The 24,054-nt window shown below is 42.6% G+C and overlaps 1 protein-coding gene and 1 long non-coding RNA gene across 3 annotated transcripts; one reads left to right on the forward strand and one right to left on the reverse strand.

Annotated features, from left to right (window-relative positions):
- Positions 1 to 1,329: 1,329 nt before the first annotated feature.
- On the reverse strand, positions 1,330 to 23,817 carry hif1al (hypoxia inducible factor 1 subunit alpha, like). 2 transcript variants are annotated; one of them, XM_085379971.1, is made up of 15 exons: positions 23,663 to 23,817; positions 13,395 to 13,585; positions 11,634 to 11,824; positions 8,586 to 8,670; positions 8,165 to 8,280; positions 6,502 to 6,686; positions 6,248 to 6,354; positions 5,429 to 5,576; positions 5,060 to 5,322; positions 4,739 to 4,920; positions 4,567 to 4,656; positions 4,330 to 4,460; positions 3,920 to 4,028; positions 3,542 to 3,665; positions 1,330 to 2,982 (listed from the first exon to the last, which is right to left on the reverse strand). In XM_085379971.1, exons 1-15 carry the CDS (start codon positions 23,695 to 23,697, stop codon positions 2,915 to 2,917), a joined length of 2,025 nt encoding a protein of 674 aa, XP_085236097.1. In that variant the 5' UTR covers positions 23,698 to 23,817; the 3' UTR covers positions 1,330 to 2,914. The 2 variants fall into 2 exon arrangements, with proteins under 2 accessions (XP_085236097.1, XP_085236096.1); XM_085379970.1 differs by having other exon boundaries at positions 4,330 to 4,463.
- Positions 3,570 to 4,028, forward strand: LOC146654621 (uncharacterized). The gene is made up of 2 exons (XR_014907177.1): positions 3,570 to 3,693; positions 3,804 to 4,028. It is a non-coding gene; the product is annotated as an uncharacterized LOC146654621 (long non-coding RNA).
- Positions 23,818 to 24,054: the final 237 nt, after the last annotated feature.

Below are 24,054 nucleotides of genomic sequence, written 5' to 3' on the forward strand. Positions count from 1 at the left end.
TTGATTTTCTTCATACACACGTTTCCTAAAATCTGCTGCGTAATAATGATTTGTGAAACCTGTGCAAATGTGGGTTTATTCGCAAAATCTTTGTGAACATTTCAGCACAGAGGGTTTTTGTTTTTTTTTTTTTTTTATATCTTGCAGTACATAGCTCAGACATACAGGAACACTTTTTAATCAGAGTAGCGTAGAGTCAGTTAAACTTCTGGGATATTGATCTGGTCGGTGATCTATCAGTTGTTAATCAGTTTCAGCTGGATTATCAACAGGCGCACTAGAGGGGCAACAATGAGACAACTCCCAAAACAGAAATGGTTACGCAGATTAGTGAGCTGCCCTATCCTACAGCCTACAGTGTCATTGCCAGGTTTGCTGTGTCTCGACTAGACTGCAGGAGACAAGCGGTTACTCTAGGAAAGCCGGACAGGCCTGGAGAAGGTCCTTAGCAGGATCGGTATCTGCTCCTGTGTGACAGGAGGAAAAGCATGAGCCCGGTCAGAGCTACAAAATGAGCTCCAGCAGGCCGCCGGTGCAAATGTATCTGACCAAGCAACCAGAAACAGATCTCATGAGGGTGACCTGAGGTCAGGGAGAGCATCTCATTAGGTGATGTGCTCCTTTAATCGTTCTGAGCAGCTCTGTGGAACGGGAGGCCGTACTCCGTTGTGCAAAACAAGGGGTTTAAACTATGATGAACGTGCTTGAGCAACGCTGTGATATCCCGTTCGTGTCCACTTTAGTGGCAAGATCGTTCCAAGCATGTATGAGCAGAATTTAAGTTATGGCTGAACTGTCCCAGGCATCTTCTGTTGGCCTAACTACTACAAACGGGTGGATCTCCAGGGCTACGTGACCGCTCATTATATCACAGCGGACTGCGATATAATGAGCGGTATGTATTATTGTAGGGTCTACCTTACAATATAAAGCGCATTGAGGCGACTGTTGTGATTTGGCGCTTTATAAGTAAAATTGAATTGAGTGGTAGATACAAAGACCTATACTGCCCTATATTGTACCTTTTTTCTTTTTATAATTGCATGGAATGAGTTTTGTCTTCTTTTTTTGCTGATCCGAAAATTTATCCGATCCAAACCGTGAGATTTTTTGATCCGTTGCACCACTAGTGATGAAACACCAGTTTTGGTTAAAAACTTCACGTTCAGGATTAAAAGATATGTGCGCTCTGACACAAAGAACATTTTTCTGTTTTCATTGGTATGACGTGACCTCCATGGTCGTGGACAGAAGCTAGAGGTCCTTCTGTGGGTAATGATCATAAGAAGCTCAGGTAATCAGGATTTACCACACAGATCACACTACAGCTTCTGCTTTTGCTTCATCAGCTTTATTTAGCTCAAGAATACATACAGGATAAAGAGTAAAAAGAAAAGAAAACAGTATGCAACCCCTCTCCCTCTGTGTAAATCATCAGGGGGACATAATGAACAGATCCTGCGTGACGGTAACAGGCCAAACAATGTTTTTCAGCGGGTGAGAAAAAGGCACAGACAGCTCTAGAAGAGGTAACACGTTTGAGATAAAATGGCAGTTTTACAGGGGACACACAGACAGTTCGTAGTTTGCAGATAACGTGTGGAAAAGTAAAAATGATTGTGGCCAAATGAAAACAATCCTCAACATCAAAATCACAATATTTCATCAAACACTGCAACTGAAGGATGCAAGCCTACTTTCAACTCATTTAATTTGAGGTAAAATTTGTTAGAAGTCATAAAATTTGATCTTAAGGACAAAAAAAACTAAAACTAAATTCTAGTGTTTCATCACATTTCTACCAGCATATAAACAAGCTTACTCTACTGATGCTTTAACTAACAATAATGGAAAGATAAATCGATTATAGAAATATATATACGTTTATATATATTCAAAACCACGATAAAAGGAAAAAGCAATACCCATTAAATTTGCTTTTTTTTTTTTTTTTTTTTTTTTGGCCTTTGACCACACCCTCAGCAGGTTATCCACGGCTATGCGTCTGAAAGCCAATTGATCACCTCACATTAGCTTATAGAGTGTAAGAGAAGATGAAGCGCACAGACCGGGCACCTCGGGATTAAAGATTAGACATCAAGAACAATCTGCGACGAAGAGCGACTCAGGATCTGAAGAGAACGCTGAAGTAAAACTATCAGAACTTTCTAGTAATTGCATCATTTAATAGAAAGAAAAAAATGTTTACAAGTGTATAAAAAACACATAAAAATATGCCACTGAAATGACATGCCACTGATTTCGCAAGTTTGTTTCTTTTTGTTTATTTCTGAGTAAAGTGGAAGAGCGAGTGATTTATTTTTTGTTAGTTGAGACACTGACTGAAGAAGGACGACGGTGATTTTTGCTGACATGGTTGTTCTGTACACAAATTGGATCAAACTGTGAGAAATTTAGCTGCAGAGAAACACGTCTCTTTTTGTCTCACCGTTAAACCCATTCGGGATGATTAATCTTTCACATCGTTCGCATGAGGAAAATTAGCACCACCTGCCGTTTCCGTCAGAACGGACAGACCTCAGTGATGACTTCTCAGATTAAATCCCTGACGAAAAGTAAGTGATGATGGAGGAAAGCGAGCGCTTGAGCTGCGCCGGGTTGCGGGAAGCCAATTTGGAGCATCTTCGCTTTGACTTTTCTAGGCTCCAGAGCGGGTCGCCGGCTTGTTTCACAGTGAGAGACGGACGGGAAAAGCCAACATCAAGAGACCGTTTGGCTTCGGCTACAATCAACGATCCGATGACGAAGTGATGCAGCGTGTGTGAGTCTCAGATCTTTTGCGTGCATGTCTGTAGGTGTGTGCTCAGGATGCAGTGTTTGCAGGCAGATCCAAAGTCGACTTGCTCGTTTTAAGCGGTGAAGTCGGGCCAACTCGTGACTGGCAGGAATTCCTTTAGGTCATAGGTGAGAGAGGTGGCGAGAGGAGAGTCGGGCGGGATACAAATATGTCCTTCATCAGAGCTGCGAGACACAAAGAGAGAGACACTGTTAGGTCAGAGGACACTTCACAGCTGAAACTCTTAAGCTTAAGAATCTCTTGTGTGTCTCAGACCTACACAGGCAGTGATTTCTGGCTTGTTTTTAACAGCAGGAGGTAAAAAGCACCCCACAGAGTCACAAAAGGTCCCTGCAGGGGTTTGAACTAAGCACTCTTTCGCTGTGAGCTAACCACTGATAAATAAGATCTAACCTGAAAGGAGCCAGAATAGAGCAAAAACTGCCATCTGTGATGTACAGTTTATGCTCCAGACCCATCACGTTTAATACCTGAGTGAAAAAGATCACTCCCTTTACAATCCAACATTATCATAACAGGAAATCTGTAAGTAGCCTATGCACCAACATGATCAGTTATTGAACTGTGTGGAATATTTTGCCTAATTCCCAAACATTATCTCAGTATGACCACTAGATGGCGCCAAATCACCTGAATTTGGGATGGAAGTCACTCAGTGCCCGTTATCCTCTGACGTTAATTTGAAGCAAGTCTGATAATGTGAGCTGAGGTTAGAGATCTTACCTGCAGTGTCACACAGTCCTTGCATGCCTCCTAAGACTGGATCTCTGTCTGTGAGCAGATGGCTGCGACTCTCCGGTCCCGGGTCCATGATCAGATCTGGTTGGTCGGTTTCGTCCAGACTGTCCTGAAATTGGAGGTTAACGTGTGGTCAGGTGAAAAAGTTTGTTCTGAAAACATAATTATCATTACATAGCATCTATTAGTAGAAACCAACTAAATACTGATTTTTCAGATTTTCTAATTTGTTGTTTTTTTATTAAAGGTAAAAACTGAACACTGCAACCTCCAATCAAGGCAGTGAAAAGTCATCAAGACAGAACATTTTGGATTAAACGTCTTAAAATCATCCCTCTCGGCTCTTCCTCCTCTTCCACTCACAAGTAGTTTGTGGGTGAGAAGAAGCTCCTCCTCCATGGAAGGATCCTTTTTCTGTCTCTTGTCCTGGAGCATCACTGGTGACAGCATCTCTTCAGCAGAGTCATGAGTCCTGAACGAGAGACAGACTGATTGTAAAACACGTAAATCTTTGTTTTGATGTTCAGATATAAATTTTTAGCTGTGTCTTCACCTACAATAAAAAGCTGGAACTCTACAATGTCCTGAATGGGCCACTGTACAGAGGACAAGAACACGGCCTTCTTACTGGCGCCTCCCTCAGGACAAATTTCCCATCTTGGCATAGGGCCGTTGTGCTCAGTTACAATAATGCAAGGTGAAACTTGGCTTCCTGTTTGCTCTAAGCACACCTTTGCACCAATAGTTTTATAGATAACGCTGGTCTAGCTTACCGTTTCCTGCTTGTTGCTGAAGTTTCGGAAGGTTTCTCAGCTTCCTCGGTCATACTGCTGAGGAAGGTCAGCTGGAAGTCATCGTCCATGGAGATGTACGGAGCCAACATGTCCAGGTCCATCCCCTCAATCTTCTGAGAAAATGCAGGTAGGACTGAATATTTTGCAGAAAGCGGTTGACTGAATAGTTGTTATCAGGATGTCTTTTGTTGATGCCTCATCGGTTCATGCTCTTACCACCGGGGTATCTTTCTTCTGGGCATCTTCTGGCCAAAAGGCGAAGAACTTTTCCACCTCGCTGGTGTCCATCACCTCTTCACTGCGGCTCTGAGACACAAACATCGATTAATGGTTAAAGGGAGGCGCAGACACTTCGACTGATGCACAAAGACTTAAGGCTGACATTTACCTGCTCGGGTTTAGGTGAGGAGCTTGGCGATGATGAAGAAGAGGATGAGGATGCAGATGGAGGAGTGATGGGGTCAAAGATGGGTGCGAGGAGTTTTCTCAGCTGCGGGGTGCACAGATCCTGAGGGTGCTCGGGCACCAAGTTTGGACTAGGTGGACTGGCAAATGAGAGCTCGACAGAACCTGAAAGAGGGGGGGAAAGATCTACTCTGAATAACCACCGACGACATTTCCTCAACTGTAACATAAACGAGGCTTTTAGGTTTATATACTTAAAAAAAAAAAAAAAAAAAGGAGGGGGGGGTTCCTCTGTTGGCCTCACCTGGACTCAGAGGTACGATGGTGTCTCCGGCATCAGGAGCCAACTGCAGCAGCTCCTCCGGCTTCTCCCGCAGCTCCATGAAGAGCTTCGCGCTGCTGCTGGAATCTGAATCCACATCTTCAGCCTCAGTGGAAACAGTGCTGTCAGTTTTAGACTCACACATGTCGGCAGTCCCGGAGTCTTCATCTGCCAGTTCAACTTTAGGGATGCTACTACAGCGGGTCTGCTCCATGGAGAAAATCACATCTGGCTGCTCCACAGAGCTAAAGACGAAGAACACGATGACGTTAAAATTGGGAACAGTAAATGGGCGCACCATCCTCGCTCATGTTGCAGTTTGCGAGACAACTTTGCTGCTTTTTAAAGTACCTGAGGATGAAGTTGAGGCAGACGATGGCATCCGGCTGGGACGTTTTACTGTTGTACAACACCGTGGCCTGAGTCTCCGCCCACACGTAGCCACCGTTGTTTGCCAGGAAACGGTACTGGCTGGTGCTAACCTGACCTTTGGAGAGCACTGCGCAGTGTGGACAGAAGAGAAAGAGGATGATGATGAAGTGCCAGAGCACATTTTCACTTCATTAAAACACAAATTCTGGGAGCTCCTGGTTGAAACACAGCTTTTAATAACAGCTGCAATGTAGTAAAACCTGTGCCTCAAATACAAGCGATGGACTGATGACATATCGAAGAAACACCCTTAAACTAGTTTTATGAGCTCAGGTGGATCAAAGCCAACTTTTCTTCTCAAGCAGGCACTTTGAGGGTGAAATACGTTTAATGGAACTTAATTCAGACATTGGTTCCTTAGTATATTAGTAGTAATCAGAAATGAGGAGCAAATATTTAGGCATAAATATGTTCAAAATTAGAAGGAAAAACCAGTTTTGGACATTCATGTTGGACACCCCTCTCTTTCTCTGCCTTCATCATCTAGACGCCAAATGAGAGAATTTCTTTTGTCCCCGTGTGCTCTCTCAAATTTTCAGACTTTGTTTTAAAGGCCAAAATGCACTGAAGGTGTTCTGACGACAGCTGAGAGCCAAATACCCTGCTGAGAGTTTTATGCTGGATTTTTCTTTAATTCGTCACCCGTCCGTATATGAAAGCCGTTTAGACCCAGGTAAGCGGTGAAAATGATTGAAAATATTACACTGTTGTAACACGCAGACACACACTGACACTCACATGTGTGCAGGCTCTTGTTGATGTGATCTGAGTCGAGTGCGTGAAGAAACTCGAAGCCTGAGCGTCCAATCAAATCATCAGGTTTGTATCCCACCAGCTCTGCAACCCTGGAAACAGCGTGAGAAAAGAAAACCAGGAGTTCAGAGGTTTCTTTCCCCCTTTCTTTCGCGCTACAGTGGAATGGTATTCCTCCTGCTTCCCATCCACGGGGGGGAAGGTCAAAGGTCGAGATCGGTTACATTTTTCCGTCTCACCTGCCCTCGCAGTGGGTGAAGCGCAGGTCCATGCTGTGACGGGTGAGGAAGGTGCAAGTATCCAGAGGGAACTCCACGCTGGATGGGTGTGGGATGGGCTCACACAGCAGGGTCATGACTCTGCCTGCAGGGGGCGACGCAGAGCCGCTGCCAAAGGGACGAATGTGGCCTGTGCAGTGGAGGACCTGGAGAAAGAGGGCGAGGAATTTAAAGCAGAGTTCATCAACCAAGCACGCTTCAAACAACCGAAATAAACTTTTATTTTTGCTCAATTTCATGCTGCTTAGCTGTAGTGAGCTCCTTTTAATGAAAAGTATTCAGTTTGTGTTGCTCTGCTTTTGCCAATGTTAAATTCAGAAAGAATAAAACCTCAAATTTGAGCTGTAATCCCTTAAATGCTCAGAAGAGGTTTTAAAAGAGTCCCTGCTCTGTGGCGCTGGAGCCAAGACACGTCAGTGCTGGAAACCCTCTGACTCTTCCAGAGGTTTTAAAATGTAAGTGCAGCACTTTAGACAGGAATGGTAACATCAGATCACGTGCCACTGTGCAGCAAGTACACGTGAGCGCATGAATTGAAAGTAGTGTGTGTGTGTTTGAACTAGTAGGTGTACCGTTTACAGCATGAAGGCCGGCTGCCAGCGTTAATTTGACCATATCTCTTTCAGACTGGACTTTAGCTGCATGTGTGTCTGTTGTGCCTATTTTTATGAGGACCAATTATAGCTTCAGAACTAGCCGTCCCTCACTTTGTGACACACCTTCTAAGGCCTGTTTAAAGGGGACGTATTCTGCTCGTTCCAGCTGACAATTTATTATTTTAACTCCTCTTCCTTTCTTGTGGTTGGCTGCCCATCATAAACCGAAGACCTGGGTAAAGGTGGGTGAAGCTTATGTGCTCAAAGCCAGAGGTGTGAGCTCGAGACGTCCTTATTGAAGGTAGTTTATACACCAGCCAAAAGTAAATGTGCACTGCTGTCGTTTGGGCTCGTCGTGCACCTCCCAATTTTTTTTTTTTTGCAAACAGTAAGAATGTGTTGGGGAGAGTACAAGCAATCTTCTGTTCCTGCTTGAGCCCCAAGGCTGTGATTTATTTGTTTTTCCTGAGCAGGAACACTTGTCATTTAGAAGAGGCCTGCAGCCAATCAAGTGCATGAGCCAAAAGTTCAGCTTTCACTTGTGAAAGTATATATTTACATAGGAATAAATAAGGAAGCGGTGAATACGTCCACTTTAAGGGTTAAAGACATGCTCCAGCTGGACCTGGCGGTATGAATAAAACAGAGAACATTTCTTTACAGCACTGCAAACTGCACTTTGACACTCTTGCATGTTCAGCAAGTTTGTGTATTCTAGTACATTATTACTCTGTTGCTGAGCAGTAGTTAGCTAGTAGCTGCAGTCCTACAGTTTATGAATGCAGCCTACTATTCTAAGCATTTGCACTGTTTACAACTACTTCTGGATAAAAATGCAACATGGATCCAGCCAAAACTTTAATATTGATGCTTCTAAATAAAAACTAATAGATGACAGCATGGTAGCTGTGTCCATCTTTTATATACAGGCTATAGTTTTAATGTTAAGGCTAGTCCGATGTTAGTCAGAGGTGAGTGAGCATATCTATCTCTATATCTATCTATGAACAGCTGTGTGTAATACAAACCTTCCAGGTGGCAGATTTGATGTTGACGGTGCGCCCCCTGGTGGTCAGTGTGCTCTTCATTCGCATAAAGAAGTTCCTCTCGCTCGTCTGTTCTGTCCGTGCCTTCTTACTCAGACCTGAAAGCAACACGACACTGTTAACGTGGGTAATTCACAGAAGTTTGTCAGGTACCAAAAACATTTTAAAAATTCAAAGAACGGCTGAGCTCAGAAAGCACACAGACGGGCTTTGCTGAGTCTTTGTGACCACAAACAAACAGAACTAATACGACAACACGCACTAAATTAACTCGTTACAATCAATCTGACCTGTAATTAAATTCTGGAGATCAAATTAAGAAGATGCTTGTCTTCTTGTCACATGACCGAACTCCAAAATAAAGATGTCAGTGGGCTCCTGATCCCCGGCTCTGCGTGTTTACCTGGACGTGGAGTCAGCAGGTCTCTGAGCTCCTCTTGATCGCAGGGATGAACAAAGTCATAGATGCTCTGACCCAGCAGCTCCAGCTGTGGACGATAAGAAACCAACAAAACCGCTGAGTCACACACCGACAAACACAAGTATCAACTGCTACCCCTGATTTTTTTTTTTTTTTGTTAAAGCACAAACATGTAGTTTTTGAACCTGACGTGTTGGTTAAAAGTCTGTCTGTACTTTATTTTCTCTGGTGAATCAATTTTTCTTTGTGTTTAGCAGCGACTGTAATTACAGTTGACGAGGTCGGGTTAAATCGCCACCGCTGTTACAGCATGCTTCACTCAGGACCTCGGTGAATACTCGCTATAACCTCCTCAAACGGGGCTAAGAATAGATCCAAGGAACAGATTCTTTTTCCTGCTCAGCTTTCATAGACACACTATCCTGGCAGCTCACAGGAAATAAAAAAGAAAACAACTCTTATCTAAGAAAAGCTCGTAAGGGCTGAGTGTACTAAAAACTGATGTAGGTCAGGAATGACAAACAACACATCTACAATATAAGCAATAATGATGGCGTTCTCACGTCCAACGAGTACCTCTGGGGTTTAATTACACACCCTGAAACAACATTATTACAGTTCACTGAAAGTAAACCAAGACGCTGTAATTACCCAAAATAAAAATGACACTTTAGCAAATACGCTGCTGCGCAACTACAGAAATAAACTACAATAAATGCAACACAGGAAATGCCTTCAGTTTAGTCCAGTTTCTAAACCCAGTAAGTTTATATATGTATTTATGGGGATTGGGGTGATGTGTCAAGTGTTTCAAATGACCAACACCGCCAAAAATGGATGTTTGGAGACCAACATCTATTTTCTGGTGTAGAAGGTTTCCTAATGTTACACACTGCACGGAAAACCAGAACTGACTTGGAAAATAACCGGAATGCCAAGCTGACGGATCACAAGACCGTCACACGAAGTGGCAGCTGAGTGGGAAACTGAAGCCGGCACGGTTGAAATGAAAGGAAAAGATTTAAGACTAAAGTCTGGAAAATTAAACGTCACAGTTACGTCTCTCCAGCGCCCAATCAGCCATTAAACCAGCAAAGAGTCTTCATAAAGTAAGCATCACCACACAGGAGGGCACATTTCTGGAAACTTAGAAATATTCATACATTTTTAATCAATTGTTGGAATCATAAATGGTAAAATAAAGTGATTGCGGAGCGAGTGCTTGTTTTGTCCTGTTTGTCAGCAGGATTACTCGCAGAGACACGGATGGATTTGCATGAATTTTTACCAGAGGTGCAGCCTGTTACCCTGCTCTGATTTTATGTCACATTTACAGATAAACATTATTTCAATTTCGTCAAGGAGGAAAAAAATCAAAAGGCAAACTGATCCTAAGCCAACGGAGACTCGCTCATGGAGGGTGTGGAGGGAATGTTTTTAGCCTCGGAGAAGCTATGCGGTCTCCTGTTACTCGATGTGTTTACGAGAGCTCTCCGGCCTCTCGAAAAAGAAGCCTCGCTGATTAGAACAAACTGAGTAAATAATTCACTTTGCAAAATGTGAAATTTAAATCGGGGAGCGAATAATTTTACATACGATGCACTTTTATTGCGTCAACAGCACAGGTATCAAAATGTTAAAAACACTTTTAATCAGAGTTAAAAGATATTTATCTGGATATATGATACAGGCGTTAAGCTCTGCTTTGTGCTTTTGCACGGCTACACTGATCCTGGATGCACCTGTAATAAAGACGGTCTGTTTAAAATTCATGCAGGATATTTTAAGCAGTTTCTCAATATACGTGATTGTTTACTTCTATGTTAAAAGAAAGGTGGGTTATCACATAATTGTTTTATTGGTCCATTAACTAAAGTGACCTTCACACCCTTGATATAAACAAACCAAACTGTTTGTGTGCAAACTATAGGTTATTACAGCAATACTCGAACTACATAAAAAGTTTCCAGTCATTAGATTCATGCATCCATCCTGAAATAAAATCCTTCTGCTATAAAGAGCCTGGTGTGTTGGAGCAGTTGATGGATGATCTCAATTATGTGAGCATGACTCTTAAGGATAACAAGGAAATTAATCTTTTTTATGTGAAGCAAAGCACAATTAAGCAGCGGTGTGACCCACTGTTCAAATTTTTAAAAAAAGAAAGAAAAAAAAAAAAAGTGGAAAAGCCAGCCCTCTACTGGCTTCAGCTGGACCGATGACATCACGAGTCCCCCGCCCCCGCCATGACATCTGTCAGGAGAAGTTTGGCAAATGCTAACACGATGCCAAGTGAGCTGAAAGGGGACTTGGAAACCAAACACCTCTCCGGAGAGGAGCTTGGCTCGTTCTCAATAGTGCTGGAACCGAACCAGATGCAGCACAGATTGTGTAAAAGTATCTGAAGGAGGCCGGGGATACGCGGCAAATGGGCAGAGTTTTCGTTAGACAACACGATCCGAAGAACCGACGGGGCAGGCAGGAACACAGGTTGCCAACAAGCTTTGAAAGCCACAGTTACAGCATCAATTTTTCATTTCAACTTTATTTATACGCCGCAAAATCCCAACAACGGCCTCCTCGAGCCGCTTTATATTGCGAGTTAAAAACCCTACAATAACACAGAGAAAGCCCCCTACGAGCAAGAACTCGTAGCGACAGAAATCATAATATCACCATGGTTACAGAGGAGGTTTTACAGCCATGGATCCACACAGTCCTCACTTTCTCCATTTATCAAAGGACGAGTCAGTGTGGTGAAGCTTTGGCAGCGAATACTTTGGTTTCTTTATCACAAACTACGACTCATACGGCGACGTTATCCGTCCTCGCCTCTACCTACAATCAGTACTTGGCTTGTTACACAAAAATCAATCAACAGATGTCAGGATTAAATGTCCTGGACACGCCTGCACGGCACAAAAACAAATGCCTTAAGATTTCTGTGCCACCCACAAAGCAGAAGATTACCATTTAAAAACATCAAGACAGTGTGTGTGTGTGTGTGTGTGTGTGTGTGTGTGTGTGTACCTGTGTGATGCCAATGTGCTTGTTGACATTCTCTGTCAGGTAGATCATATCTCCCTCCTCAGTCATCACCATGATGAAGCCAGCCAGCGCCTGAGGATAGAAAGCATCCATCGGATCTTCATCCTTCTCCTCCTCCTCCTCCACCTTCACCTCCTCCGCCACCTCTTTAGGCTCTTCTTTCAGATTCTTATCTGTTGCAGAAGAAAACAACAAGGTTGTTATTATTATTACCAGAGGCCGATCAGGCAGGATTACTTAAACCCAAAGTCTTTAAGGTTAAACCTCTTTTCGACTTCGCACGTCTTTAACTGCCTGAAAGTCTCCTCCTGGATTTTCACCAAGCAGACCATGTTGTAATCTCTTCCTGTAAACTCTGCCGTGTTTATGGTGATTTGTGTCACTCCTGGAGCCAACCCGTTCTTATGTGTAATTACAGCTGTCAGCATAGCCACATTTTCAAATCCTGCTTTGGAGTTTCCTCTGCTGCGATGTGAGCTGCTCTCTGAGATTTGGCTCAAAGAAACGTACTCTGCTGTAGCTGCAAGCCTCTTATCGGTTCACCAACTTTCTGCCTGCATCTCCTCCCCATGGCTCTGCTGGTGTGGGCATTCACACCAACAGCGCAAATTAAAGGTCCTTGATATGCAGACCTCTTTGGAAATGATCATCATCAACTCCTGCAGGATTTTTCCTCCAGTAAATCCAGGAACACACTTTCAAACCCTGACGTACGCGTCATATTTGAATCCCCTCAAAAATCCGATCCAGCTATGAGAATGTCTCACCTCTGACCTCAATCAATAAACCAGTCAGGAGGAGTTCATGACTCTGCTCTCACACCTGAGGCAATGAGCCGACTCATCTTGTTAAGTAGTAACACTGAACACGCAACATGCCAGAGCTGTATTCACATTCACGCAGCGTTCATGCCTGACTGAGTTCATCATTCAAACTGTCACTCGAGAAGCCGTGGATTAGAACTCACACTGCTGTTTTTAAAGGACTTCACCACTTGGAACATTTTATCCAAACCTGACTCACCTGCAACAACAACCACTTGAGCCACAATCAAGCCTCATATTTGACTGTAGTCATAAAAGCATAACCTTCACGTCTTTCCTCATTCTTAACTCGTCCCGTGGAACTCAGAAGTTGCATTATTTACCTGAGTTAAACCAGTCTTTATGCTTTCTGCCATTAGAAAACAGAAAAAAGAAGCATGCAGGTCATGAAATTAAAGCATGTGCAGAAAAACAAAACCAAAAGAACCAAACCGAGTCTGCAGCTGTGCTCAGTATGCTAACATCCTGCTGTTAAGCAGGTCAAATATTTACAAATTCGACTGCACTGCTTCAGCAATGTTTGCTTATTAGCACTAAAAAAAAGCAGTATAGATGGAGCTTAACTGTTTTGTAGTTTATATTGTCGAACCAAAAACCGGATCTGCTGATGGTGAAATGACTATTTATCCTCTGGGGCGCGCGATTCAGACCAGGTGACATTTAAGTGCACTGCATCCTAAGCTGTTTTCAGGGCTCGGGGCTGCAGAGAATGTGTGAAAACACCTGCTTTGTCACTGTTGTGCACAGCAGCACATTTGCACCAACGCAAATCCTGCCATGCATGAGCTTTGGTTATAGCGTCTTAGCCTGAATTTAACACAAAACGTTTAATAATTTTTAATCAGGCAATGCTTATTGATCCAGAAAGGATTTTCAGGCCCTGTTGGGACATACTGTCACATGACTCTGTGCTTCTTACCTGATCGAAGCAGGTGGTGCATTCGCAGGAAGCTGAGGGTCACTCTCATGATGGCGGCTTTGTCCAGGTGGGTGGACACTCGGCGTGGGAGCGGCAGAGTGTGGGCAAGTTCATAAAAGACCTCTGTCTCCTGACTCCGCCTGCATCTGGCCGCATCACGAGAGCGCAGTTTTCTCTGTTCTGTGCTGGTCCTGGAGGAAGGAGAAGAGGAAGATGATCAGGAGGTGAAATTTTTAAAAAAGGAGCAGAAGACTAATGTGGAAAGAAGAAGCTGTGAAGGAGGAAGGGAGGATAATCATTATGTGACAGAAATAAATAAAGAAGAATGGACGAGGAGAGGGAAAAGATGATTAGAGCAGAGAAGGAATGTGGGGCAGTGGGGGAGGAACGGGGGAGCTGAAGTGGGACTAAAAGAAAAAAAAATAAGACCTCTGTGTGGAGCCCAGAATCAACAATTCACTTGTAACCAACTTTCCTTCCCCACTCCAGCCCCACCATGTGTTCCTCCTTTCCTCTGCTGACAACGCTTCTTATTGTTAACACAGAACTACAAGGAAGAAGGTCGTAACAAACATGGCTAAAGCTTCAAATGATGACCTCAGAGTTTGTACGAGGAATCTCTGTGAGCGCCAAAGCTCTATACACTCAGTTGCAGATAGCTTTATATAAAATCCTCTTGGCTGTTAATTTTTAATTTAAAATACATCGTCAAATACCTGCACTGAGCCAGTTCAAGATTATTTTTAAAAGAGGCATGCATCTAGAAAACTCTGAACGGCCCCAATAAAGCCCTAAAAGCCCTTCAGTGCTGCAGCTGTGCAGTTTTAAAGCCTCCAGCAGTGACCTGCGAGTCAGGCTGGGAATTTTATGAGCAACACTCGGTGCCCTAATAAACTCAAACTGCAACTTCCAGTCTTCTGGATTTTGAAACACACTTGAGGAGCAGTTCGGGACCAGATGCTTTTAATGCAAAACAACCCAACCATCAAATATATAACACACTAATCACAGATGCATGTACAGATTCTGTAAAGAGAAGGCGTTTAATTAGAGGGTTAATCCCACTTTAAAGGCAACGAGACATAAACTCCTTCATGTCTTTACTTTGTGATCGTGCCCACAAGTTTCAGCTCTATAAACACTCCAAAGTGGGAACAGAAGAGAGCAAAAATAGGGAGAAGCACCCAAAAACTGAAGGGAACAAAATGTTTTTTTTATCTCAGCAGCCAGGAAAACGTCCAGATCTACAGGGCTCCCTCCCCCGCTCGTCTTTTCTTCGCTCTGTCTTCATCCATCCGTCAGCTCGCTCTGCACCGCTCAGGCCGAGATCAAAAAACATGTGCTGACAGGACAAAAGCCAGGTTTCACTTCTCTTCCATTCACTGCGTTTTGCAGCTGTGGGTGGATATGCAATCATGTTGAGGCCACACAGTGTCACCTAACACACTCTTTCACTGCTGTGGAGGACCCTAACTAAGAAAAATTAAAGAGAATATTTATAGTGGCGGCCCCTCATGATCATGATTTGGATAAGTTGTTAAGAAAATGATGGATTTCTAAATGTTCACTTATTGATACATTTAGTTCTGAATAAATATAAAACAATATAAAAGTAAATTAGAAATAGATTAGAAAATGCAATTTGTGGGGCGACTGCTGTGTGATGGTTGCTTCTCAATGTGTAAGAAGTTGCAGGTAAACAGGTTGCCTGAAAAAGCTGAATGGAGTCAGCAGTTAATGTTTATACTATAAAAAGTTATTTTGAAAAACTTGCACTGTAAAGCATGCTGGAAAATTCCTATAGCTAGCCTAGCTAAGGGCTTTTATTTTGAAATACTGCACACAGTGTATTGATCTTCCATTAGGAAAAACAGGATTTTTCTAGTTTTCAAGTTGTGGGTGTATTAGTCCTGTCTGGCTCTGCAGTTCACTTTAATAGGGAGAGATTTACAGGTGGTTTTCTTGTACAACAAATATTAAATTATTGAAAAACAGTAAAACACTTTTGGAAAAAGCAAACAGCGAGCAGGCATCTGAAGGGTGTCTTTGTCTGTGTGGGATCACACGGACGTCGCAGAAGAAAAAAAACATAATGATAAAGAATTTAGCTGACGAGAACACACAGCGGGACTGCGCGCTTTAAGTATTTATTTGGTGGTGCTTTTTAATCATGAATGAACAAAGAATGGCATTCAATACAAGGCCTAATTATTTAAACACATATGTCAACATTCCATTACACGTGCACTGTTGACACATAAATTAAAAACTAATAAAGTTGTTTCTTTATTTATTTACTTATTTTTGGCACATTGGGTCCTCCATAATAAAAGCTACAGGCTTTAATAACTACCTAAAACAAAGTGACCTCTTTCAGTGTGCCGACTCAGGCCAATGAATGATCAAACCGCAGAACAAAAAGAACACAACACAGGACACCAGCTGAGCACGGCTTCAAAAATAACTTCTGCAGCTGACAGACGCCTTTACACAGCGCGCGCACACACACACACACGGTCAGCATCATCACACACACTATGGTAATACGTGTTTAATCACGCTGACAGAAATGTTGCACAACTCTTCACATTGTGGGTTATTCCTTACAGGGGCCTCCACATCCTCTAAAACAAGCAGACTTCGAATGTGAAATTCTGGGCCGATGCTGCTGTTTAAAATTACGACTTTGCCAGTATTGTTTTAGTCTTTGTGTTTATTTTTTCTGTTTTCAGCAGCAAAAACAAAACAAAACAAACAAAACCTGCCGAGACAACAGATCAGACCTCACCTAATACTGCTGCTTAACATCCACTGGAGGAATATGGAGTGAAACAAAATCAAATGAAGGTGATCAATGAATAATAACAATAACAACTAGGGCTGCCACGATTTGTCGACTAGTCACGATTACGTCGACTATCAAAATCGTCGACGACTGATTTAATAGTCGACGCGTCGTTTGAAACTTTGTACGATCACAAAAGACGCAGGAATAAGTGGCAGGATTTAAGAGTGTAATAACGGACTGAAACAGAAGATGGCAGCATTGCATGTACAAGGATGTCAGCTACCGTTAAACCCCGAAGAAGAAGAAGCAGCTGTGTCCCAGAATTCATAGCGCGGCCCAGCGCAGTTTCCAACAATGGCGGCAGCTAGTTAGTTTTAATGTTACTCTTATTATTCTTTCTGGGTCACAAAATAAACGTTTAACATATTTTCAGGCGAGAATGTAGCTGTGTAAACCTCAAATATCTGCTCAGTTTATCAGGACACCACATATTTTCAAAAGCGCTCCGACGTTTTCGGAGACGTCTGTTACCCACTAGCTCGTTAGCTAGGCGGGGGCAAGGCTAACTAGAGCCGTGAGAACACCGGACTCCCCGCAAATCGTTTTCAAACCCACCGCCGTCTTTCGCTACTCAGGTTAAACATATATATAAGTCACTTAGATAACTTAAAATGTTATTGTTTGGCTTTTTTTTTTTTAGTATTTTATTTGTTCCTGAGTAAATCAGTTTGGCTGAGATTAAAGTTATAGTTTTTACACAGCTGAATAAACGTCAAGCAGACAGCTGATTATCAGAAGTGTGAGATGCTCCAGAATATACTCCAGTGTCCTGTTATATTTTAGATAGCAAGGAGTTTATTAATCTTCACCGAAACAATCTGCAAATTTCATTAAAATTCAATAAACTATCATCTTGTCTTTATTTTTAGTTAGCACATACCTTAAACACTTAAAGCTGTAAGCTAATGATAGTTATATAAGAGCAGATGCTGCTGGTGCAATAAGCTGTACGTTTTACGTCTAATGGATGATGATCTGATTAGTCGACTAATCGCAAAAATAATCGGTGACTAGTCGACTATCAAAATAATCGTTTGTGGCAGCCCTAACAACAACAACAACACTGAGTCAAAAGAAATGAAATAAAGTGGGTCTGTGAGTGCAAGGACATCTTCTACATTCACTGCCTGACTTGAAAACCTCCTCCCTGCTTTGATTTGAAAGTGAACACAAACCTGTCTGTCCTTTATTCAGACAGTAGCACATAATGTTCCAGCGGGACACTCGGGCACACCCACACTGTTTGTATCAGGACCTAATCCACCTGGAACCCGTGTGAATATCTGAGCTCAGATTAAAGAACATCTTTGTTTTTGCTGCTGTTGCATCAGCACATAATACCACAAATCTCTTTATTACGGGGCAATAGAACAAGAGTACAAATTTATTACACCATCCGCATCCACGTGATGGCTTTTATTCAACAGACAGCAAACAAACACAGCCACACACACTTTCAGAGTCTCCCCCCTCACCCCCCTCTGAAAGAACAGCCCTTTGTTTCTTTGCTGAATCTTCGTGCAAAGAAGTGAAACAGAGTCACGTTCACAGCATGAACGAAAGCACAGCCTGAAATACTGAGTGTACCGTACACTGCACAGGGATTTGGTTTGTTTACCTCTGGGGTTCAGCTCAATTTTGCTCAAAAGCACACCCAAAAATTAAATAAACAAGACGTTTTCCTCCAATTCAGCAACATCTTTGCTGCAGCTCTCTTCCTGCAGAGGTGTCTGCAACACTTTTACTTATCATTTTTATTCAATCGTTTTGTCTACAAGGTGGCCAAAAAAGAAACAAACAAACAAAAAAAAAAAAACTTGTAATTTTCCACAGCTCAGGGTCATGAACTTTTTTTTTTGGTGTGTAAGGAACTGACTGTACCAAAGACAGGAAACTCTGGTATGCTGCTTGCAGAAAGACAAAAAAAACCTCTCGGTTTAGCATGTCAGCTTAACGTCACTCAACATCTTTTGGGTACATAAACACTGCGAGGGTCACAACACTGCAGATATATTTCATGCAGCCTCTGGCACGCCATCCCAAGTCAAACGCATTTCTGTGTTTGAGGAGGTGAAGTGCAGCTGGACAGCCACAGATATGGTCAAAGTTTCACACCAGCCTACGTCACCCTCAAACACTCAGCAACCGTTCAGTAGAGATAATGGCGCAGCTCGTTTTGTCTCTTTGTGCTGCGTCTGTGCAAGAAAAACAAGCTGACAAACCGCTGCGCTGGAAGCTGACAATTAGACGACTCACACTCAAACTCGCAGCAACAAAATAGCAAGACGTGAATTCCCAAAGCGCAGCTCAGTGACGCCAGGGGCGGACAAACCCCTTCAGGGGGTTTGCGAGGAATGCATTCCTCTTTTTGCCTTTGAAAGGCAGCCCTTCCCAGCAGGGAGGTCACAGACCCTTCAAGGGGTCATGGGATTAATGTGGGGTGTGTTTGTGAGAGCTTCTTCTGCCCTGGTTTTCTTTAATATCTTAAAATATTTGTCATGCTTACCAATGACCTTGGTAAGCATGTGGACACATGAAACCGTGTCACAGTTTTATCACAAACTAAAAACAGAGCTGCACACGGGTGAGGACACAACGTGTCCTTCTGTTGTGCTGTTACATTCAACTGTTTTGATTAAAACTCAAGTTTTAGCTCCTTTTTGTGTTGTTAACACTGCTGCTTGCAGTCCTTCCGCCACTTACAGAACTACAGACAACTGTTGTTGTCGCCAATATTAGCTTGATACTTGCGTTAGCATCACTGCTGTTGCTCGCAGAGCCCCGAAGCACCTTTAAGGGATTTTATCTTGTGGACTGGATACTTATTTCCTCTCAGGTTTTTTTTATCTTACACAAACAAGACAAACACCCCATGTAATTTACTACAGCTTCATGAGTCTCCAACAACTTCAGTGCTTCCCCTCAGCTGACTTGCTTTAGGGTTTAAGCCTAATTTCCCTCCCCCGAAGACAACAGAAGGGAAACAACTTCAGCTAAACACGCTTAAAATTTTCACCTCTATAACACAGATTACAGCTGTTTGTTAAATACTCCCAATATTTAATCTATCGATCCGTGTTCTCGGGTACAGATTTCCCCTCCTTTGCTGTTTACACAAACACAAATTTTCATCAGATTTATTGACTCATGTCCACAAGCACAGGTGGAAACTTTTCCAGGTTTAAAGGGTAGAAAGTCCACATTTTTTGGATGAACACCACCGCTCGAGCTGCACACGTGACTGAACACTTTTACATTTTCTTTCATTTTACTTTCACACACCCTGACCTTCCAACAGCCAGAATGACTTGGTTAAGATTTGGAAAACAGAAGTTCAGTTCTCTTGGTTTCCGCCAGGAAGTTGCCAGAACCGAAACTCAGGATACCTTTTGATACCAAAACTCCAAAAACGCCCCAGTAGTTGGTTTTTTCATGACCTCAGCTGCTGTAGGTGGTGTAGGTACTGAACCTGCAGCTTTTCAGGAAGTGACGGGGAACACCTACATGTTTATGTTTAAGTGCATTACATAATTTTGTTTTGGTATTGCAGATTGTGTAAATCTACTGGCTCTGATATCATCTACTCAATTTCAGGTATGATGGCATTCCTAGTTCCCTCAAAGCTTCCTCCTTAAATGTCAAATTCCTCCTCCCTGTACTGGAAAACTGCCAAATTCGTGTCCTCACACATGACAGCGTTTCACGTTTTGCCGTTAGACGGAGGTGGAAAGACATTTCCACACATGCGCAGCATCCTTGAACTCTTCTAGACATCACCTGACAGAGGTGTGTGAGAAAAATGTCTGACGTAGTCACTTTAAAATGTTTTGAACCTGCAGCTCCCTCATAAAAAACTCAGACTGTCAGACTGTGAGAGCAGTTCGAGTAATAGCTCTACCGGTGCATTTACCGGTAGTGAAAGAGCGTCCTGGAAGCTCGATCCAGACAACTCCCTCTGGAGCACTTCCAGCGGTTTTAACATGTCTGAAGCAGACGGCTTCCTCCTGTGTGCTTCATGCAATATAAACAAAGCCAACTACAGAAAACATCCTGACCTACTTATCCTGAAACTCTCCAAAGTTTGTGAGTGAAAACGGCTTTCTGGTCCTACATCGTCTCACAGATATTTATTCTCTGTGCACAAATTAAACAATCGTGCAAATAAGAGGAAATCCCATGAAAAACAGCGCTGACATGATTAGGCTCAATTTCAAGGCCATTTCCCTAAAATAATGCTGCTTTGATAAGGTGTCACATTCACACAAAGAACGTCCTTCGATGGCGGTGGGTGATACATGAGGATATGGGAAAAGCAAAACACGTCCGTCACGCCAAACCTGTCAGTGTTAAGCATGCATGGCTACTGCTGAGAGGTCTTGATGAAACCAGACCGCGTTTTCTAAACCAAACCAGGAACTTTTTAGAGTCTAAAGACAAACCTGTAAAACACAAGAGGTGGATGCGAATAACCCTCCTGGCTGATTACTCCATCACCCCTCCACCAGCCTAACATTAATATTAAAGGTTTTAAAATATGTCCTTATAATAAAAAACACAATAAAAGTTTGTCATTCTTCATTGTTTTATAACAGAACAATTAAAGTCTTCATGGAGCTTCTGGAATCAAACCAGGAACCTTTCACTTGTTAGGCGAATGTGTAAACCACTACACCACAGAGCCACACACAAAGTACTAACACTATGTTGATGGATTTTGACACATTAAAAGGAGCCGATGTAATTACACCTGGACGAGTCAGTCAGGTACTGCAGCCGCGTTACAGCTGTTTATCACAGGCTGTCAACACACAGCACCCAGCAGCCTGCCAGCGGGAGGAGCCTCAGCGAGCTCCGTGTCCTTGGTCAGAGAGCAGCGCTGCTCTTTGTCGACTTATTGCTCAATACAAGTGTGCATGTGTGTGCGTGCATGTGTTGGGACGAGGTGTACAAAGCCCTGAATAGAGCTCTGCACCAAACACTGTCTTCTGTGTGTGTTCTGGAGTACAAACTGCGGTTACTGAGCCGTCACACATGACTGCGCCTTCCTCTAAAAAACACACACACACACACACACACACACACACACACACACACACACACACAGTCGTGTTTTTACATCTTAGTGGGGACATCTAATTGACATAATGCTTCCCCTAGCTGCTAACCCTAACCATCAAAACTGAATGCCTAATAGTAACCCTGACACTAAAACCACATTTAGAGTCTTAAAAATGCCTTCAAACTCATGGGGACGGGCATTATTGTTGGTCCCCACAAGGATATGTAAACTTGGTACACACATACAAACACCAGACATCTCATATCCTTACTGACATGCGCACTAAACTATAAACAACAAAGTGAGCTCAGCTTTGTTTGGCTCAGTACACAATGTCCAAGACTGCTGAAACAGGGAAGGGTTGTTTTTGGCAGCCTGGAGACTGTCATGGCAGACGCACACCTTTGGCCTACTGTGGTCACATTTGAACAACTGTTCTTTTTCCTACTCTCACAGGTTGCTTTGGCATTAAACCAACTTTTCTTTAAAGCAGAACTGTCAAACTCAGCTAACGCGCCAATAAAACAGTCTCAGAATAACTTGCCGATCTGTTAGTACAGCAGAGAAGGTTCACACTTAATGAGCCAAAACAGACGATGAAAATCCTGATTTATCTCAAGAATAATGTAATTTCAACATTATGTGCTTATGTCAAGTCTTTTTAAATCAGTTAGTCCCAATCAGAGACACTTCTTTTCAGGTGACCACAAAACTCACAAACAGAACTAGGACACATTAAGTACCAGGAGCAATCCAAGAACACATACTTCCTCCAAGGCCAACAAACACACACCCTCCACAATCTGAGTGTGCAGATTCAGATTAATTTGTGAGATTATCTTTAGAACATCAAAACAATTTATAGCATGTGAAACATCTACATCAGACATTAGTAAAGAGTCCTTCCAAAAACTTCTTGGACTTGGATGCAGAAATTTATGGAAACAAGCTGAGTGTGCGCGAACAAATTTCCCAACAATCTAGCTTCAACTTTCTGAACAAATACACAGACTGGACCAAACACATAACGGCGGTTAAAGTCCAAGACCATTTCTTCATATTCCTAATTTTCCAATCCACATTTTTATGAGACACATCAAAGCTGACACCAGCAACTTTATGGGCTTTATCAAACTAATTTTAACAGACTAATCAATAATGTGACCGAGAGTTCATCCTTGTGAGTCACCTACAAATATGAATAAATGTACTAACACATGACACCTTTTGGTTGAGCACACTGTTCTGGTGGGCTTCAGGTTTCCTCCTAGGCCACAGCTCCTGCTGTGGCTGTCCACTCTGTCCCACATGTTACCACCCCCCCATGCTCTGACAGGAAAGACTATACTTCCAGTTTTAGTGTTAATATTAAACCCTAAAGCCTTGCCCTGACACCAGCGGGATTTGAAAAGAACCTCAAAGCATTACAAAAAAACAAACACAAAAAAGAGACATGACTAGAAATCCTCCATAAATTATCTGCCACTTACTCCAGAACACATAAGTGTGTCTCTTATAACATGAAAATATGCCCTCTATGGCAGCCATGCTCTCTGATAAATACAAATATCTCATATAAAACAATGTGAACCAAAGGTGTACTCAGGCTCTGCTCTAAAGCCTTCGGAGAACACACCGTTCCTTTCTTTGAGGTGTCACTAAATGTCCCCAGACTGTCTTCCACTTTCCACCAAAGCTTCCTCTTTTTCTTTTTTAAACAATCTACTACAATAAGACGCAAAGTCCCGAGAAACCCCGCGAACACGTTAATATTATCTCTCCGCAGCCATCTCTGTCTGTTATGTCTGCCTGCAATAAAAAAGAAAAGAAAAATCCATAACTGGGATGCGGGACATCCATGAAGCAGAGCAACATGGCGTGAACAAAGGCGGCGGCTGTGCTCTGCAACAACAACACAAGACCAGACTGAGTAATACAGCTGTACGGCAGATATCACATTTCATGCATATTTATCTAATTCACAGGCTTGTAAACATGCTGTAATATTAATTATGTCTATTTTTTTTTAAGGACTATTTGAAAGCACGCGCAATTCAAATAGGATTTCAAATTAAAAGGCTGTGTTGAACGCATGGAAAAGGCAGCACTGAGCTGTGGAGGGGGGGAAAAACAGAAGATTTTTTTTAATTTAAATAATAATTTAAAAATAATGTTCCTTGAATATAAACAGGCCGACAGAGAGCTAGCCACACAGCCTGTAGCCGTGCGAGCTAAGCCGCCGTCGTTTCCACCGCCCGCTGCTGCTTTAATGGCTCCCGGACACTCAAAGTTAAAAGCGAAAAAATACAGATAAACATACCGAAGCCTTCACCCGAGTAACCGTAAATCGATAAGTCTTACCGTTTGACCGCAACGACCCCCTCCTTCTTCTCCATCTTCAATCTAAGTGCTGAGCGAAACGATTCGGCTTTTTATTGTTGTTCATCTGACTCGACGACACAGTAAAATCCTAAACCCCTCAAAGGCGTCAGGTTACTCACTGTAAACACGGGCTACTTCCGTCCGAGACTTCAAAGTAAGAGTCCCTCGCTTCCGCTTACGGTTTCTCTCAATTTCTTATTAACAAGGAGGATTTTAATCTATAGTTAAATGTCTTCGGAGGCCTTTACTTTTCGACCACAGGATATTGTGCAAAATTTACCTAAACAGGCAAAGTTATTTTTTATATTTTTTATTTTATTATTGTGTTTTATTTCATTCTGTTCAGGTGTAGAGTTTTCAGTTTGGTTTTG

Source organism: Rhamphochromis longiceps, linkage group LG14, assembly GCF_057381845.1.
Source record: "Rhamphochromis longiceps isolate RC_006_pf linkage group LG14, R_longiceps_female_GT1.1, whole genome shotgun sequence".
Taxonomy (NCBI): Eukaryota; Metazoa; Chordata; class Actinopteri; order Cichliformes; family Cichlidae; genus Rhamphochromis; species Rhamphochromis longiceps.